The sequence below is a fragment of the Sphaeramia orbicularis genome, chromosome 13 (genome assembly GCF_902148855.1).
Source record: "Sphaeramia orbicularis chromosome 13, fSphaOr1.1, whole genome shotgun sequence".
In the NCBI taxonomy this organism is placed as follows: domain Eukaryota; kingdom Metazoa; phylum Chordata; class Actinopteri; order Kurtiformes; family Apogonidae; genus Sphaeramia; species Sphaeramia orbicularis.
In genome coordinates, this window is record NC_043969.1 from 30,702,214 (window position 1) to 30,721,182 (window position 18,969).

General features: G+C 37.2%; 2 protein-coding genes across 2 annotated transcripts; both read right to left on the reverse strand.

The window, feature by feature from the left end:
- Positions 1 to 6,463: 6,463 nt before the first annotated feature.
- LOC115431731 (zona pellucida-like domain-containing protein 1) lies at positions 6,464 to 11,076 on the reverse strand. The gene is made up of 10 exons (XM_030152361.1): positions 10,960 to 11,076; positions 10,355 to 10,575; positions 9,850 to 10,034; positions 9,656 to 9,728; positions 9,404 to 9,501; positions 9,079 to 9,159; positions 8,617 to 8,785; positions 8,422 to 8,527; positions 7,948 to 7,968; positions 6,464 to 7,781 (listed from the first exon to the last, which is right to left on the reverse strand). The coding sequence occupies exons 1-10, from the start codon at positions 11,054 to 11,056 to the stop codon at positions 7,645 to 7,647; spliced, it is 1,188 nt and encodes a 395-aa protein (XP_030008221.1). The 5' UTR covers positions 11,057 to 11,076; the 3' UTR covers positions 6,464 to 7,644.
- A 2,527-nt stretch (positions 11,077 to 13,603) lies between these two features.
- Positions 13,604 to 18,273, reverse strand: zpld1b (zona pellucida-like domain containing 1b). Its single transcript, XM_030152759.1, has 10 exons — positions 18,150 to 18,273; positions 16,111 to 16,331; positions 15,810 to 15,991; positions 15,375 to 15,447; positions 15,092 to 15,189; positions 14,687 to 14,767; positions 14,336 to 14,507; positions 14,135 to 14,240; positions 14,014 to 14,043; positions 13,604 to 13,776 (listed from the first exon to the last, which is right to left on the reverse strand). Exons 1-10 carry the CDS (start codon positions 18,253 to 18,255, stop codon positions 13,604 to 13,606), a joined length of 1,242 nt encoding a protein of 413 aa, XP_030008619.1. The 5' UTR covers positions 18,256 to 18,273.
- Between the last annotated feature and the right edge of the window lie 696 nt (positions 18,274 to 18,969).

The window sequence follows — 18,969 nt, forward strand, 5'->3', positions numbered from 1 at the left end:
TAAACAAAAATATATATCAAACAGAGCTGCGAAAATGGAATCACTTGCTGAACAACACAATAGCAGTATCAATAACAGGTTTAAACATTAATGGATCAGGCAGGTGATATTGTGTATTTTTGTTATTGTCAAATAATCCCTAGGAGTGCTCACTGGTAGTGTGTGGCACTACGCCAGTCGGTTCCCATTGAAAATGTAAAGGTCACAAATACTTTCAGTTTAAAAACAGCCTATGTCATTGTCATGAAACTGCTGGGTTCTGCAGCTTTTAGCAAACAGATATAAATAGTGTAAATGGGGCAAATGAATTATGTTCCAGTACTACTTGGCAGCATTGCACAAGGAAGAACTGTATTTGTACTGGGAAGAATGTATATGTATTGACTTGAAATGAACTGGAATATATAAGTAATGAAGGACTAGGTTAGCCAGTGTGACTGTGTGACTCGTGTTTTTCAAGTAGGTTTTCAAGCAACTGTGCATTTATTTTGCATTTTGCAGAAAAAAAGCTTTAGTTGCATGGATGCCTGCCAATGGATTAATTAATTTCGTATTCCAGATTATAATTTTTGATAAACTTAATATACATACAGACTGCCACCAGGGATTTCTTTATGCACCTTTTGTAATTTATTTGTATTGATTTTCCATGAATGAGTGCAGTTATTTCTCATGTAACATATCATAGTGTGTTTTCATGGTATAAGATTTGTCCCACCTAATTTTGTTGTTGCTATTTAACTGAGCAGAACAGAAAAATAAGATGATTGGCCTCAAGTTTTCTCTCTTTCCTTTTTTTTTCTTCCAGAGTTTGAATCTCCAAGGAAACTGGCTTAATTTTGGAAACTAATGCTAAAAAGAGGCTCAAGCTCACACATCACATACAGTACTGTACAGCATGCCGATCAGGTTGGTCGGCTCTGTTTCTCTGCTTGTCTTACATTTCCCGGTGATCAGTGTTTGGAAATAATCTTCTCTTGTAAGAAATGTACGGTCAAGTGGATCACAAGCTAGTAAAGTGTGTTGTATTTGTGCCACATCATCCCCTTAAGGATCAGCAGTGTTGGTGTCCTACATTTACCCTTGTCCGCTGACACTCTCATCACTCCACATACAATGGCTGCACTTAAGCTGTGCCAACATTTGGGCATGGATTGTGTTGATAATGCGTAAACATCTCATCCATTCACTGTAATTCTCATTAGATCAGAAGGTTTGGGGCTATTTTCCGCAAGTATGTGTGTAGTACTGGCGCTGTAACAGGTCTGGTTTGATTAGTTTGTGGTAAAATTTAGAAGAGAAGGAATAATTTGAGGTGTTGTTCCATTTAGGTTTAGAAGTCTTGCCATTATCGCCATGACAACTACATCATTACCACTTGCTTGTTTTATTAACTGTAAGAAATGCTGATAAAGTGACAGTTTTTACTTCACAAAGAAAAGCAAATGTGTTTCCCTCTTTACAGTCTTCACACTAAAAGTTAGCAATTTAACCACACTCTTAAATTATGTTGTTCAACTCTAATTTAGATAATAATGCTCTGTTTCTGTTTGCTTTGTGTGTCATTTTCAACATAGTTATTGACATGATTATCACTAAAAGCTGCAGGAGCCAAAACTGGGGTGAAAAAGGCCAGAATTTGGAAATATACATCTCCTTTATACAATTCTATTCTCTCAGTCCAAATCACATCATAAATGTACAATAAATATTCTGTACGGTCTGACCAAGCAGTAACACATGGGCACATTTCGTGTTCAACAGCCTCTGTCATCTAAGCAGATTAACTTATATGCATTTACTATACATATTTGAGTAGGTATTCATAAGCCCTTTAACATTATGTATAACAAAATTTGGAGATATAAAACTTTTTGGGCGAAAAATGTCAAATTACTGCTCGGTAACACGTGGACTTGAAACGGACATAAATTTTTTAAGCTTTACGCAAAACATGCAGTTCTTGACAGAAATTGATATCGAATTGATATCAGGTAGGACAAAACCTTTTAGATATTATGTTCAACTATGCTGAAAATAAATGTTGGAGTAAAATATTGAAAAGTCTCTGTTTTATTGACATGAGAATGTGGTAACACGTGGACAGGCTGCCATAGTAACACATGAACGACTTTTTACCATTGTATGCATCAGTCAACCAAAATGTTGACTTATTTTTTAAAACAACAAGCCAGATATAATCACAATGGTTTATTTAATGTATTTAACCAATAAAGACCAAAACAACCACCGGTGACACAAACTATCTACTGATTTAAAATGTTTAATACCTGCTGATCCACTAAACCTATCAATACATGTAAATAATTGGTGTAAAATACAGTTATTCATCTTTTCATGGTAATCAGATATGACCCATTTGGATGTTCAGAGTCTCTGCAGTTACCATGGAAACACCGTCATCTTCTACAACATTGACTCACCAATAAAACCCATGGAGTTGGATCAATGACAGTGGATGGACATACTTATGTTTACTTTCAGTTAATAAAGATTTGCAAAAAAAAAAAAAAAAAGTCACTTTTTTTTGTTTTCTCTGTTTCTGATATAATTAACTTAGAATTTATTTGAGTTTTCATGAACATCTATATGATCTGTGAAGTAATTATAGGAAAATACATGATTTGCACCAAAAAATGCCAAATAAAGAGGATAATATAAAAAAAAAAAATTTGGTGATAAATTAGCTAAGAAAGGTCAAAATAGAGAAAAAAATAATTTGGGAACTGCCTCAAAAGTAGCACTGGGTCTTTATGGGTTAATACTAACACAGTGTTATTTATAACTTGTGGTGGTCCATACTGATATAGGTAAATTATAAATAAAGATTAATTTGTCGGTAATAGTTCACAGATAGTCTTTTTAAATGTGACCAGTGTATGAATTTACAAACTTCTTCATTCAGAATTTTAATTTCTCAAAGTAATTTTGCATGTCTTTTTGTTAATTTAATACAGCCCAGCAGAAGGTTCGGTACTTCTCCTGCACTGTGTGAGTGTTTTAAAAAGGATAAGAAATCCATAAATTAGAGATCTTTAGCTAAAAAATGAGCCCGCTTGATAAATGATATGTGCAAATTTCCTTTTTCATGCTGATGTTCACTTTCATTTGATCAGACCCTGTAGAGTTTCACGCCACTGTGGAAAAGAAAAGTTTCCTAACCTCTGTATTGAGCCATCAAGTATAGGGCAAACCACATCATTAACTCCTTACATGTCTGAAAACACCTGTAATTAGGCAAAGTCTGCATCATGAGGTAGATTTACAGAGGTAGAAATAGAAATGGAGCACAGTCTTAGACATGAATTTTAATACTGGAAGGTAAATACAGTTAGGTCAATACATATTTGGACACAAATTTACGGTAGTTATTTTGCCACTGTACACCACCACAGTGGACTTGAAATGAAACACCCAAGCAGGGACTTTAACTTCACAAAAACATTGCATTGACTGTTCAGAAATTACACCCATTTTAATCAAACATCTCTTGATTTTCAGAGGCTCAGAAGTAATTGCATGGACTGTACGGATCACTAAACATCAAACACTGCAGCTTGAATCATGTGTCTAGAACAGGAGTGTCAAACATATGACCAAAACCAGCCCTCCAAAGGGTTCAATCTGGCCCGTTGGATGAATTTGCAAACTGAAAAAATTACCCAGAAGACATTGACAGTTAAAAGTGTCACTGAGTCTTGACAAGTTGTTTTAAAGTTAAAAGCTGTATTTTTCAGTTCCAGGTGCCTGTTACTAAATGTTTTGTGTATTTTTCTGAAAGTTGTAAAGCACATGAAGGCTATAACTGTGAAACTGAGGCATAATGTAGTTAAAATTTTGCTTATTTTTCTGGAGAAATTTTAGGTTGTTTATGAATGTTCAGGTTATTTTGTGAGAAGATAACATTTTCATACTGTAATTACACTTTTTTTTTGGACTAAAACAAATGTTACTGTTTTACTGACCCACATGAGGTCAAACTAGGCTGCATGTGGCCCCTGAACTAAAATGAGTTTGACATCCTTGGTTTACAGCTTTAAACGTCCTGTTTCCAGATGTAATCAGGCAAATTCTGAATGCCTCTGTTGTGCCACAGTTTGATTTACTGTCCCATGATTTAATTTAATGTAAAAATTACAAGTGCGGTACCTCAAAACAAAGCAGCATTCTGTGCTTTACGCTGCTAATGTAATAGACATGACCATTTGTGTTGACTGAGGATCCTATCAGTAATATACTTGGTATAAAATCACCAAAGATGTTATATGACAGATTATTTTGTCAGTTTGCTCCCCACAGTATTCAAACATGATGAATAACAGAAAGATGATTCATTCTTGTATTCACCAAAAAAGCCAATCAAATACATAGACAAAAGAGTTATTTACAAGGCCATTTCTGAGCCTCTGCATATTATTCAACTAAATGATGATCAGTTAGTCAAAATGGTATCTAAAAGCGTGGATTCTGCAGATGTGAAATTGTCTTAATCTCAGGGTAATTAGAAATTGCTCTTGGCAGTGAAATATTTCTTGGAATCAACTATGTGGGAGTGTAGGCTGGATAGTTATGAAATGTAAGTTGGTCAATCAGAGAATTACATTTGACAGAAAATTATTATAATTGTATAGTCATTTGTTTTAATACATTTGCTGTTATGTTTTATGGAACAGTGCTTGATTAGTCAGATTGTGTTCATTTTAACAATGATGATTCTGTTTCTCTTCTGTGTGAACTTGAGTGTTAATTTGATAAGATGGGGTGTGTTGTCGGGTGTGTTAATTTGTGCGTGTGCAGGAATCCTTACAGTGATGCTAATAGGGGTTCTAATAAAAAAAAATAAAAAAATAAAAAGCTTTTGCCTCCCAGTCTTTTTCTGAACATGAGTGAAGGTTATATTTTACCCTCTGTAAGCTTTCTCCTGAAAATGTTAAGCTATTCCTAAAACACCTGCAGGACGTAGAGAAAAACCTGCTGCTTCCTTTAAAATGACATGAACATGACATTACACTTTGTCCACTGTTTCCCAGCTTCACTGTCTCATTACAAAAGGTTAATGGAACAGCTGGACCTTCCAGCGTGACTTCACCTGCTCAGCAGTCCAGCAGAGTTCCACCTTTGTAAAGTTTTTCTCAATTACCTTCCATGTAGCTCCCCATTTCAGCTTCTTTTTTTCCGCCTGCATTAGCACATCACATCATCCCATTAGCATGACTATGACACTGTTTATTTAAAGTCATCACAAGTATTTTCCTGTTCACACTCCTGCCCCAAATTAAAGTTGGTCCATCAATATTTGCTGATTATTCTGTGGACTAAACCTAATGTATAGCCTACAGACAGATTCATATGCATATTAATTAGAATGAAAATGACAGGCAATTATTCTTTCCACTGAGGATAAAAACGGCCAAAACATTTGGGCCAATAATAATCATTTAAAAAGGAAATTCAGATGATGATGTCGTTCACACAGAGATTTCATATCTCTTTTCAATTATCAATTTAAAAAATGTCATTTTAATGGTATAGTGATACAAATGATGCCTGAATAGATGTATCACAATTTGAGTGGACTTTAAATATGATAAGATACAATAAAACATATACTGTCAGAGGAGCAACATCAGCAGCAATAGAGCAATACAAATCTGCTCTTCGCTCCAGTTCTCCCAGGGCTATTAACATTTTAGAGGGTAAAGCAGCTGGATGCAAAGGTTAATGTCCACACCATTAGAGACCGACAGAGCATGCGTTTATCCCTGTTGGTTTAATTAAATTACAGAGAACTCATAAAAGGCAGATTTATACCCAACATACAGTTACTAATGGAGCACTACCTTGCAGCTCAGCTGATTTATCCCCTCCTGTTTCAAACTGGGTCGTCTCGTCATGGAGTTTGTCGTGGCCTACTTAACAATACAGGAACTGGTAATTAGATCATTTGTCAAACCAGCTGATTGCTTGCTTGTTCATTTTACGGTGTACAGGACAACCTGCTGGGTCACTCTATTGATCTTACCTTCAGATGACCACGTATTATAGATGAAGTCTGAAGGTGTCATCCCATCAATGAGCTGGATACATACCTTCTGAAGACTGTGTTGTTCATTCAGGAGGAGGAATAACACATATCTAATCTAGATTGTTTGACACTGTGCTGTAAAATATGTATTTATTCCCAGGAAGCATGTTTTATGTATGAAGTTCTGTTGTTACAAAATGTATAAAATAATAGCAGTGAGGACAGAGTAAACCTCACTGGAAATTGCCATTAAAAATGGTGATTAGACACCCTCTAGTGGAGGATCATTAGAAAAGCATCACTCATCAAACCTCAACGCCAACTTTCTTTTATGTGCCTCCAAAACAAAGCACATCAAACCTCAAACTGGAGGAAGCTCCTGAAGTATGAATGTGAAATACTGATATTCATATTAAACAGCTCCACTTTTTGTGCAATTTACATTTCTCCAGCTCTAAAACAACAGTGTGTGCCAGTTATACCGAGTGTGATAAATTAATCCTTTTCATTTCCCCTAAAATTATAAACTGAACTGAGGATAACCAGACCCCTCTTGTATTTCAAAAACTGTTTCATGTGGTCAAGGTCTAACAATTGTTCACAGAATGTAATGTATATTGTAGACTGCAGGTGAGTGACTGCTGTTAGAAAACATACCCTCTTGTTTCATATCTTGCAAGCTTTAATAGTCATTATGCATGCATGACATGAAAAAATTGGCACAAATATACACAGCAGTAATCATCCACTTTCTGGAAATATACAAACTTTCTCAGAACAGTTGCCACAGCATTACATTATTACAGCATTTAAAACTATGTAAATTCCCCTGATGTGATGCAGTCTTGAATACATCATTCAATCAAGCAATTTCTGCTCATAAATAACTAAATATACCCGCTCATCCTTGTGGTATCTTTGCATTTTATGAGACTTTTGGTTGCTCATCCCTGTAGTCTGTGTGACCGACAGAATGCAAAGTAATGATAAACCAGTTTGTAGCTATTATTTAATTAATTACACATGCTTTTCTACATATAACATGCAACATATATAATTACAGCAGCATAATCCAACTGAGTCTTCTCGAGTTTACACAAAATAATGTATGCATGTACATTTATAAAGACTATTACAGGATGTGCAGTCCACAGTCTGTGCTGTTCTTGTTCATGATTATTACACAGATGCAGATTTTCTTTATTGAGTGTATGTTTTATAAACAGGGAGTCTGAGTGCTTTAATCAAAGGGCATTTACACACTGACATATGAGACAAAAATACAGTAATTAAAATTTATTGACACATATTTTTGCTCATTTCCCAGCTGTAAATATATAAAACTTTCTTTTTGCTTGCTTTCTATGTTACTTTCTTTGCAGCATAATAGGTAGATTACCTTCACTTTACCTTTAATAACTTGTAATAGACTTTGAAGTATTGGAAACATTAAGGATTTTGATCAATAGTTTGATCTAGTATAGCAGAGCTCTGCATACATTATGTACCTCCACCAGTGAATGTGAATGTCACCCTTTCAAACACATCATGTCATTTAACCTGTGCTGACCCCTACTCATCAACATTATAGTCTGATGCTAGCTTAGCCGCTTCAGTTTTCGATAAAAAGATGCAGCCACCAAACTGGCTGTCACCCCTATGACAATGAGGACAGCCACAGCAATTCCCAGGCCAACAGACGCGCCCTTGCCATCAGACTGGGCACCAGACAGCGCTGTGCACAAAGGAGAGTGACACCAAAATTGGATGTATTATTCCAAAAGACAACACAATGATAACTTGCTGCAGATATATGCATTTTCATTTTGAAGAATCTAATGAGTAAAAACTTGATTGAATGCCTGTTCTCACGTCAATGGAATTAATAAAGACATACTTACCCTCCTCTTTGGATTCAACTACTGTATGAGAGAGAGAGAGAGAGAGAGAGAAGGAGAGAGAGAATATTATTTTCTGACAAAATGCCAAAAATACATCAAGTTGTTTTTCACACTAATGAAAAATCTGCACACATTTCCTTTTTTTTTGTCGATTCATATGATATTGTCTATGATGTGCTGATTCATGTATTACATTATTACATGAATATATCTTTTAAAATGAAGGATATGTTCCCATATTTCAGCTCTTTTCTGATTTGATGAGTAAGCATGACATAATCCTGTAAATAAATACATTATTATTTCAAGTAATGTTTGCTCCTATTTTATTGTGTATGCTCTTCTCTGTCATGCTTCCTTGAACAGATTTCATAAGACATCTTTGGTGCTATATAAATCTACTCTGAACTGTGTGCAGATCTTTCTTCTGACACATGAACTACAATTGGAAGAAAAGACACATGAAGGACATACTGTTCTCTGCTTGGGTTACTATAGGTACTGTGAGCACAGACTCCGCAGTGAGTCTGTCCGGGACAATCAGGGTTTCAGCATTCCTCTTCCTCCTGTTGTTGCATTGCTGAGGATAGAACGAGATGGAAAGACATGAGCTGAGGATCGGACCGGAATGGGAGATGTCTGTTTGAAATGCATGTGGTGCAGTCTTACCTTGAAGGAGCTGCAGGTGCTTTGCTCACAGAGCCTGGTGATGCAGTGCAGATAGTAGGTGGAGATGGTCTGATTCTGCTGCTCAATGAAGCGGAATGCCCGGAAGCTGAAACGAGCCTTTTGGCTATCCCCATTCTCCAACATGGTGGTCATCGGATCTATGGAGCACCTTTCAATAAAAGGCGAACCTCACAAGTGCCCCATTTGCACGTCACACGGATTCATACATGCAGTGTATTAATGATAGAAAAGCAGGGAGGCTAACCCTAGTCTAGGGCTCCCTTTGAATTTAGGCATAGCTGGGATGAGGAAAACCTGCAGACATATTTAAAGTTTTACATTTAAAACCAGGCTGCAGGTATCATTAAACTTCGATAGACTAGAAGAAAGTCACAAGTGGGTTACTTTACAAAAGACTTTTTCCCTGCTCTGTTTGAGGTGTCTTTTTTTCTTTTTACTTACGAGACAAACAGATTAAAGAAGGTGGAGTTGGAGGGCTGCGGGGACACTGAGGCATAGCATCGATCCAGATGAACAAAGTACCTGTGAAGAGAGAGTGAGGTCCCCAGCACCGAGTCAGAGACTCCAGGTCACAGGTGGAATCCTCAAATTTACAGTCTATCAAGATACATGTGGTTGGAGTCTAACATAGATGGAATTGGTCTTTATGATTTGGCCATACACTCAGCTTTTCATGCATTGTGTGCATGTTAATAATGTCAAAGTGTGGTTGTCAAACTGGAAAAAAACAGATATGTTGCTATGATGAATTGGCAAAGGTTCTTACTGCCTTGTCAGATTGGAGGCAAGCACTTGCACATAGACTATCGTTCTCAGTTCGATTCCCAGGGGTGGCATGATCAGCGGTTCAGTGAAATTTTCATCCTAGCAAAGTAAGACAGGATAAGAATTAAGATCAAATATTGTAGATGTTCTTATATAACATCAGTCTTGTAGAGTTCCACTTTCTGTCATCCTAGCGGAAATTGGGTTATGTATGTACTGTATGTATGTATGTCAAAGAGGTGTAAGGTGGCACCTTGTACAGTTTTATACTGAGGGTACTGATGAAGCTCCCATTGTTGTCCTTCAAAGCAATAGAGGAGGATGACCTGTGAGAAAGAAAGAAATAGGATCATATGTGACACATAAATGAAACATTACTCAAATGAACCTTTGTCTCATCCAGGTCAAGAATTTGTGTTAGCATAGTAAAAATCATGACACACTTACACATCCACTTGGGTGTTGTTGATGAGATACTCCAGTGGGTATGCACAGGAATAGTAATACTTGAGTTCTGCATTGTAGGTGATTTTCCCAATAGTTGGGTCAAATGATCGAACCACTCCACTAACATTGACGGTCTGGATATTGGAGAAGTCGGCGAATATTCCCGTCCCTGGCGCACTTGTGGTCTGAAGAATCATTGAGTGGAAACATGATTAATTAAGAAATAGTAAAACATAAATGTTAGCTAGTGTCTCACACAGAAAGGAGCAGTGATGAAACCACAGAGTGAAAGTGCAACAACTCTTTTAACTTTCTCAGAACTGAGGCTGGTGTGATTGCATGTGTCTGTTCAAGCAGAGGCAGACTGGTTCTCTTCATGTCTGTCTGAATTTATCTGTTTTCTATCCAGTAAGCACACTCTTTTTCATCCTCTCTTGGAGCATAGGTTGCCTTTCAGTTTTCTAAATGTGTTTTAACTGTCTGTTTTGTACCATGTGCTACTCACCATGAAGGTACTCCCACAGGCGTTTCCTTCTCTGATTGGGAAACGGAATCTCACCACAGGCGGTGCCACTGAGGTGTCCAGCGTCCCCTGACAGTCGTCATTGTCCCGGACACGGTTCAGGATCAGTAAGCTTTCATTGTATCCAGTGTAAACAACAGGACAGACCTGAATACGCAGCTCAATGGCAGACGTCCCACACACCACTGCAATATCAGTGTATTCTATGGGAGACAAAGACAGGATAAATAGGATAAAATGGGTTAGATCACTTTGACAAATAATGAAGTCATTAATTATTTCAATATTATTATTTAGACTGAGAATTTTTTTATTACATGAAAACACATGTGTATTTGTTTTACTTTAAAAATACAGTTCCACATAAACTCCACAACAACAGTTCATGTAATGTGTTTGTAATTATTCAAATCATGTCAGTTTCAACATTTATTCAATTTGTACCTTGCTCAACATATAAACTAATTAAATTGTGATGATTAAATTTTTAACTAAGATCAAAATATATTTCATAAAATGAAGTAAAATGAATGCAACCCTCTTTGCAAAAAAACTAAAGTGTGTGGTGCAGGTGGTGCTCATTTTACCTGGTCTTCTGGCGTATGCTCTGCAGTCATCTATGGTGAGGGCCTCTCGGCCCACAATACACAAGGAGGTCAGGATGAGGAAGCCGAATAAAGCCATCACACCACTCAGCCCTCTGTGAAAAAGCTGGATCAAACAAACAGATGTCAGTTACAAAAAATCCTGCAAATCCTGAACAATGCAGAAGAAACATCTGTAGGTCCAGTGAAGTAATTAAATCAAAAAGGTCCCAATTCAGATACATAATCCACTGCAGTCAATTAAGACTTGGATGGTGTTTGAGGGATGAGCTGTGGCCTTACCTTCTCTGTCTCTTTGCAGGTTTAGGTCAAGAGAGGATGGGGCTGTTTTATATATGGTGAACATGAGCGCTGAATGGTCACATCACTGCTGTGGGATTGGATGGAAACAGGGTCAGTGCTGCTTTGGTGGGGCTGCTTCAGTTTGGCTGAACAATTCACTTTTTGTGGCTGAGGCACTGTGGCCCTCTCCTGCAGGCAAAAGATGAAACCCAACACAGTCACCTTCAAAGTTACATACTTAAACAATGTCCATACGGCTTTGTGACTTGTTGTGAAACGCAGCCCCTTTGCCTTCCAATATGAAACCTAATAAAGTAAGGAATGTATGGTTCCTATTCAACTGTGACCTTACACACAATAGAGAAAGGAGGGCTTGTTGTTTTCATAGGTGTTTAGTGGTTTAATGTGACCTGGACGACCCTTAATTTTACAAATTAGCACAAAGGATCTTTTATATGATGAGTTTTTATTGAGTAATTGAGTGTCACGTTATTATCGTAAATAAGTAGACAGCTTGTGTGACACGTTTTTTGAATGTCATGTGTATTTTTTTGTTCCAATGTGTGGACATAGTGCTGAATTAATGACCTCCTGTATATTGTCTATGTTTATGAGTCAGTGCAAAAACTCCCACATACACCAAGAATGAGTTAAATTCTGGGTTCAGTTGGATTTTAACTTTGAAAACAACTGAAGGACAGCTAGAAACCTGATCTTGTCAGGTGAGCCACCTGGGAAGGGAAAGCTCTAATTAGGGTCAAGGATGGAAGAGAGGCGTGTCCGTCAATCGTTTGTCAAATGCACGAAACCATACTGTCAAATACAGGGCATGTTATTATTAATGACATGGCATGTGCACTTGAACATGCTAAGACTTCATGTGGTTTCTACCCAAATATATCCACACACATCCCAATATTTTCTTCTGGTCTATAGAAAAAGAAGTTTACTAAAGGTTTGGGCTCAATATTCAATATTCAAGTCAAATCCCAATCTCATTTCCATTTTGTACAGAGAATTTAATCAATTATCACAGAGAGGAGGGTGATAGCATTTGTACCTTTCATTCCAGTTATCAGTGGTCATAGCAGACCCTGAATCCACCAAATAGCTGTTGAAATAAGGGATTAGAGCGATAAAGAGCAGTGAATGCAGCAAAGCTGTGCGGGTCACGTAAACAGCCGCAGAGTCACACACGTGAAATGCAGCTGCTGCCAACAGACATTTATATAGGTCATTGAAAGAAGAAAATCAATATGGCAAAAACTCAAAGATTAATACTGGCAGTTGTCAAATGAGCTCTGGTATTTTGCTCATTTTCTTGGAGATTGGACACCCACAAAACCTTGACATTTGGAGAACTTTCATAGATGACATATGACAAAATTAAGGTAGAGTAAGTAAAGTGTGCTCAGATGAATCATAAGAGAATGACATAAAATTAATCTAAATTACTACATAATCATGACCATTTATTACTTTTGGTGATAAAATATGTTGGTCAATAGAAGAAGCTAATCTCTTGTCACATTTTATAGAAAACTTATTCAGTTACAATCACATTTTGCAGGAAATACTTGTGTATATTGAATTGTATTGATTAAATCATTTTCTGATCTACATATTTGAGCCATTCTTTACAACGTTATTTTGACAAATAACATTTGACAATATCACTTACTTGAAAAAATTACAATATGTGCTCTCCATATCAACAAACCTATAAAAAAATAAGTTAAAGGACATTTAGTTAAATTCATACTTAATAAGTCTTGAATCATTAAATTATTTATTTTAGGAATGCACAGCTTTTAACAATTCTTTTAGACCAGAAATGGTCTGGCACATGGTTTTTATCCCAAAACATATTTACAAACTCAAACATGCAGCAGTGCAATACACATTTTATTTCAAAGTAATGCTGAACTGTTTGTTAAAAATGTATAAAATGCTCATATAAAGCTGAATAATATTAAAAAGAGAAACAAAAACAATAAAAAAAAAATCAGTACGCACATCTTTTTTGACAATGACACATGTGTTTGTTTTACACACATTTTGATTTTTTTTTTTTTTTTACAAACAAAACCAATAATACAACTTGATGTCAAAGCTGAAATATTAAGTACATATGTTAAGTGTGTCATACGGTAAACAGTTTAATTACAAAACAATAGTTGTGAATAGCTAAGAAAAATGAGGTAATGAAGGCAATAAATACAGTGAATAATACAGTATAAACATTTCATAATGTGTGTACACAAATGCACATGTGTGGTGTCAATGTGTTAACATTCTGCACATAATGTCAGCACAAAGATCATTGTTCCACACACATGTAAGGTTATTTAAAGCTGGGGTTCCAAACACCTGAGGATACAACAGCGGGGAGGCGGGACTTCTGCAGAAGGTGGAGCGATAGTAGGAAAAAACCCACGCTGACCCCACCCAGGATGACCACGCCTGAGATTAAAGCACTGGTCACCGGGTTCACCGCCTGGAGGGCATCAGCAGACGCTGAGAAAGAAAGTGTAAACAAAAGCAGAAACATAAAACACACATGTTTTTTTACATGGGATTACACATGACCTGAGTTTGCACTGATTTCCTTTCCAAACAGATGGTTAACCTTTCAGTTTCTGCCATGAGTCATCTATTTCCATGGGTATCTCCTATCTGTCTAACTATCCAAACATGAGGCAAAGTCAGTTTCATAATTTAGTGTATTTTGTAATGTTTTGTATATGAGCTTACCAAGTTGGGAGTTGTTGACAGGAGTTTCATCTGAAAAATATTTCAAAGAATTATTTTTACACTTTACACAATAACTGTATATGACCGTGCTTTGCATGTTATGATGCTTTTCTCTTCATACCACTTCTGGTGATGATTGGTCCTGCTGTGATGATAGCATTCCCAGAAGTTGCTGGTGGAAAATCTAGGCTCTCCTCTCCATCCCTCCTGCGTCGTCTCCCACAGATCTACCAAGACAAGACATCATCGGCTTTTATTCCTCACTGAGGTTAGGAAATACAGAGGAGGGTCACATGCTGGCTTTAAGAACTGTTCTACTTACTGGCATGAGCATGATGCAGTCATCCGCTCTGCACAGCTTGGTGACGCAGTGCAGAAACACAGTGGACATCTTCTGGTGTCTGTGTTTGACAAAACGGAAAACCTCAAAGGAAAAACGTCCCAGCTGACTCTTCCCATTCTCGAAAACCGTTGTCTGTGGGTCTTTGTAGCAGCTGTGGAAAAAGAGCATCGCACACATACAGCATGTACACACACACAGTGAAAATGATGTTTCAAAGTATGTTAAAGTACTAGATGTGAAGAAAATTTCACAGAGGAGAGTCTGAATAGGTAATGGGTCTCTTTTGTGGCTTATCAAGTCCACATCTTGAGGGGGATAAAGCAAGATTACCCAAAGAAAAGGTCATAGCGGAGTTCATCATTAGGATTCCCTGAGGGGGTTGTGTAACAGTAGTCCATCAAGATATTCCACCTGCAAAGAGACAACATTATGAGATGGGATGAAGGATAGAAATCTAACTACACATGGGAAAGCACAGATCTGCCTTTTTCTGCTGTGGACTGGCGCCCTCACTATAATAACATAATGGCATAATGAATGTGAACCTCAGAGCAAAGGACTAAATCTGGAAAAATGAGAGTGGGAGAGATGCTGTGTCAATTAAATAGTGCAGTGAGTAATTGAAAATATTATTTCTAGTTTGCCTGAGTTCTGTGAAAGCAAAGATATCCATTACATGAGAGTAGCAAAATGTGCATATGGTAGCATGTTAAAAAAAAAATATTTTATTAGTACCGTTTATCTAAGTTTGTGGCTTTCACAGCTGCAAATACCCTGGTTTTCAAAGCGAGACCGGCCATTGGGATAGAAAGAGGTTGGCTGTATGTTGAATCCTGTGCAGAAAAGATAAAAATAAGGCTGAAAACAACAACAAATGGACGTAAAATCCTTCCTTAACTCAGATTAATTGATTCTAAATGATTAAAAGATTCACCAACACATCACAAACTATGTTCTGATGCACAAAATAAAAATATAGCTGAAGAGTATCATTCAAAGTTTATGAAGCGATACTCACATTGTACAAGATCATACTCAGTGTGCTCACAAATGTACCGTTGCTGTCCTTGATAGACACTGCAGCAGAGGAGCTGTGAAGAAATGCTTCACATTGTTTTACTGCTATTTATTTATGTTACAGTATGTGGGTGTTGAAAAATGATAAAACCACAGCATGTTTACAGTGTTCTCTAACCTTAAAGTTTAATTTTTCAGCTGACTGAAAGGCAATATATATGAAATTGCATCCGAGTCATTAAAATCTGCTTATACACAATAAATGCTCCTCTGTATAAGACCTGGAACCTACTCAAGCTTTTAACTCAAGCTACATTATGAACATAATCTTATAACGAATTAACCAAATCTTCACAAAGACGCAAAGAAGTAAAATATGTGCATTTTCTGAAAGGTCAAGGTCTCTTGGAGATAATATTGGAATGCAGGAACTTACGATGCAAGCTGTGAGTTATTGACAAGATACTCCAATGGGTAGCTGCAGCTGAATTTATACAGCAAACCAGGTAAGTAGCTGATTATTGTTGGTGGGTCAGGGGTGTCGATGTAGCCTGAGACATTCCCAATTTGCACCACAGACATGTTTCCATAAGCATTGGCCCCATAGGCAGTGGAGACCTGTACAGATAAACATCTCAGCATGTCATGTGCCCCCCCACCCCCCTACCCTGAGTCAATAAACATGATGATGAAGCTGTGTATCGATTATATCAAATCTGTGTTTGTGTGTTCTTTACCACCAGGCTGTTACCACAGGCCTCCAGAGTGCTGAGGCTGATGCTGAACAGGAGCGCAGTGGGGAACGTGTTGTTGTTGATGAAGCCACGACACTGTGCATCACTGTGACGACCGTTCAACGCCAAGTCTGCGTCTGTGTAGCCGGAGTACAGCACAGGACAGAAGTTGATCTTCAACGTGATGGTCTGAACCCCGCAGTACACATTGATATCCCGCTCCCCTGGTAGAAGAAAGAGGTTGAAAAGGTGTGAGAGAGTGACAACAAGACTAGCTGGTGGTTTTCAAGTCTGGTCCATTAAACCCAGAACACTGCTGGTTTATTACCCCACAAGCACTTTACCTGACTTCTGCTGAAAACCCAGCAACTCAGGTTATCAGCAAAAATAAAAACAATATAAACACAAGGATTTGAAAGAGCAAAAAATGGGAGTTAAATATTTGCCTTTAACCCACAAAGACCCAAACAGGAAATGGTGACCAAAATAATCTACTGATCTAAAATGTTTAATAACTTCTGAACCACTATATCTATAAATACATGTAAATAATTGGTGTAAAATACAGTTTGTCATCTTTTCATGGTCATCAGATATGACGCATTTGGACGTTCAGAGGCTTCGTAATGAGTGTGGAAACACCGTCATCTTCTACAACACTGATTCACCAGTAAAACCCATGGAGTGACAGTGGATGGAAACACTTGTTTTATGTTCAGTTAATGAAATACAGTCGCGGAAAAAATTATTACACCACCCTTGTTTTCTTCTGTTTCTTCATTTTAATGCCTGGTACAACTAAAGGTACATTTGTTTGGACAAATATAATGATAACAACAAAAATAGCTCATAAGAGTTTAATTTCAGAGCTGATATCTATCCATTTTCCATGTTTTCTTGATAATAACCAAAATCACTTGAGTTCTTACATCAAAAGCTATGTCATTGTACTGCCAAAAACAGTGCTTTTAGTCATTCCGTGTTTTCTTTTCTGTCTGTTTTAGGCACATCATGCACACAGGAGTTAGTACTTGATTGCATAACCATTGTTTTTAATGACTTTTGATGGTCTAAAATTTGTTTCCACGACTGTTACCGAAAAAGTCACTTTTTCTTCATTTTTTTCAGTTTCTGATATAGTAACTGTCAAATTTAATCTGAGTTTTTATGAACATGATCAGTAAATTAAATATAAGAAAATACTTAATTTTCACAGAAAAAAATGCAAAAGACAGAGGATAAAATTATAATAAATGGTGAAATCACTTGAGAAAAGTTAAATATGAAGAAAATGCAATGAGAAGCCAAAAGAAACCAAACTGCAAACCATTGTTTAATAGCCTTTTCTGAGCCATATTTTTATGGATAATATTTCTGTAGCACAGCTATAGCCAGAAAAGTCTCTAAATCTTTCAATATTTGTTTCTTTGCAGAAAACTTGCCAGAAAATCTAAACTAAAATATACAGTAACAATGGATCTCCTGAGAGAACTGAGAGATAAAATGCTTGAATAAAAGTCTTGCCTTTTTTTTCTCTCACTCTTTTTTTTATACCCAACAGAAATAAATAAATGCTGTTTCAAGGTCTCAGTGATCCATGTTGAGAAATACAAAATCCCTTGGTTATTAATGTAGCTATTTATTCATAATTTGTTAAATTAACAAAATAAGGTTTATGGATTTTAAAAATGTAGTATGTTAAAAATTAAACATTTTAAAACCATGCTCTGCAATACAGAAATAGAAAATAAGCAGAGAAAAATGAAAGGAGTGAGAGAAAGGGCTAAACAAACCCTCATTCTCTGTAGGATATGCAGGAAATATAATGTTTACTCATATTTGACTTCAACGCACACGCACACACACATTCAGTAATAAATAAGACAGCTGCTGTGATTCTATTGCTCAGAATAGAAAAGCAATATTTGCTGAACATACAGGTGTGGGAAGTACACTTGAGAAAATTGTTACTTTGGCAGGCAGAGATATCATCATATGTTCCATATGTAAAAACAGAAAAATGGTACTTGGAGGATTCTCACCGGGAAACCTGCTGTGGAAGTTGGCATCACAGTTGAATCCATTAAACTGTGTGGACACTGAAGCGGCGTTACTCATCAGCAGGAAGATAAAACATGCTCGTGTCATTTCGGCACCTGAGAGAGGTTTGCCCACTGTCATCTTCAGAAGGTCAACATTGCAAATAACCACATTCCTCAGGTACGGCAGGTGTGTTCAAAAAACAGCACTTATCTTTAAAATTAGATGTTCAAAGACAATGCTCCCTTCCTTTGCCTGTTTCCTCGACTACGACTGGCTCTGACCTCTATCAAAGAAGTACAACCTTCTTTCCCCAGGTCCCGTAATCCTTCTTATCCTGCTCCCTCTGCTCTACGTTAACTCAGTTGCTCATGTTGGCCCCAAACCTCTATTACCCAACTCGTTTTAAACTGAGGTCACCCCTCTTTCCAGCTCATTTCATCCCGCTCCCCTCTTCCTACCCCCTCTGTCATTTTTTCCACACCTGTTTACCTGTTTCCTGACTTATCCGGTATAATTGCTTGGAACCCCTCTTACCCCAGTTTGTGACGAGAGAAATGTTCACGTCGTTCTGGCCTAAACTCTTGATATCCAATCAGAACATGAGGCTTACATGTATCTGTTGTGTGTGCACGGATGAAAAAGATAAGAGGGGCTTATTATCCAAACACTAACAAAAAAACGCTGCAGTGCAGAACATGGGAAACTCCATCAGATCTGAATGGCCTGGACAAATCTTTTCACAGCGCCCAGAAACCTGAGCGTACTCGGAGGGTTCCCACTCGTCTCTCTTCAGTCTGATCTCCGTCTGTCAGCCTCCAC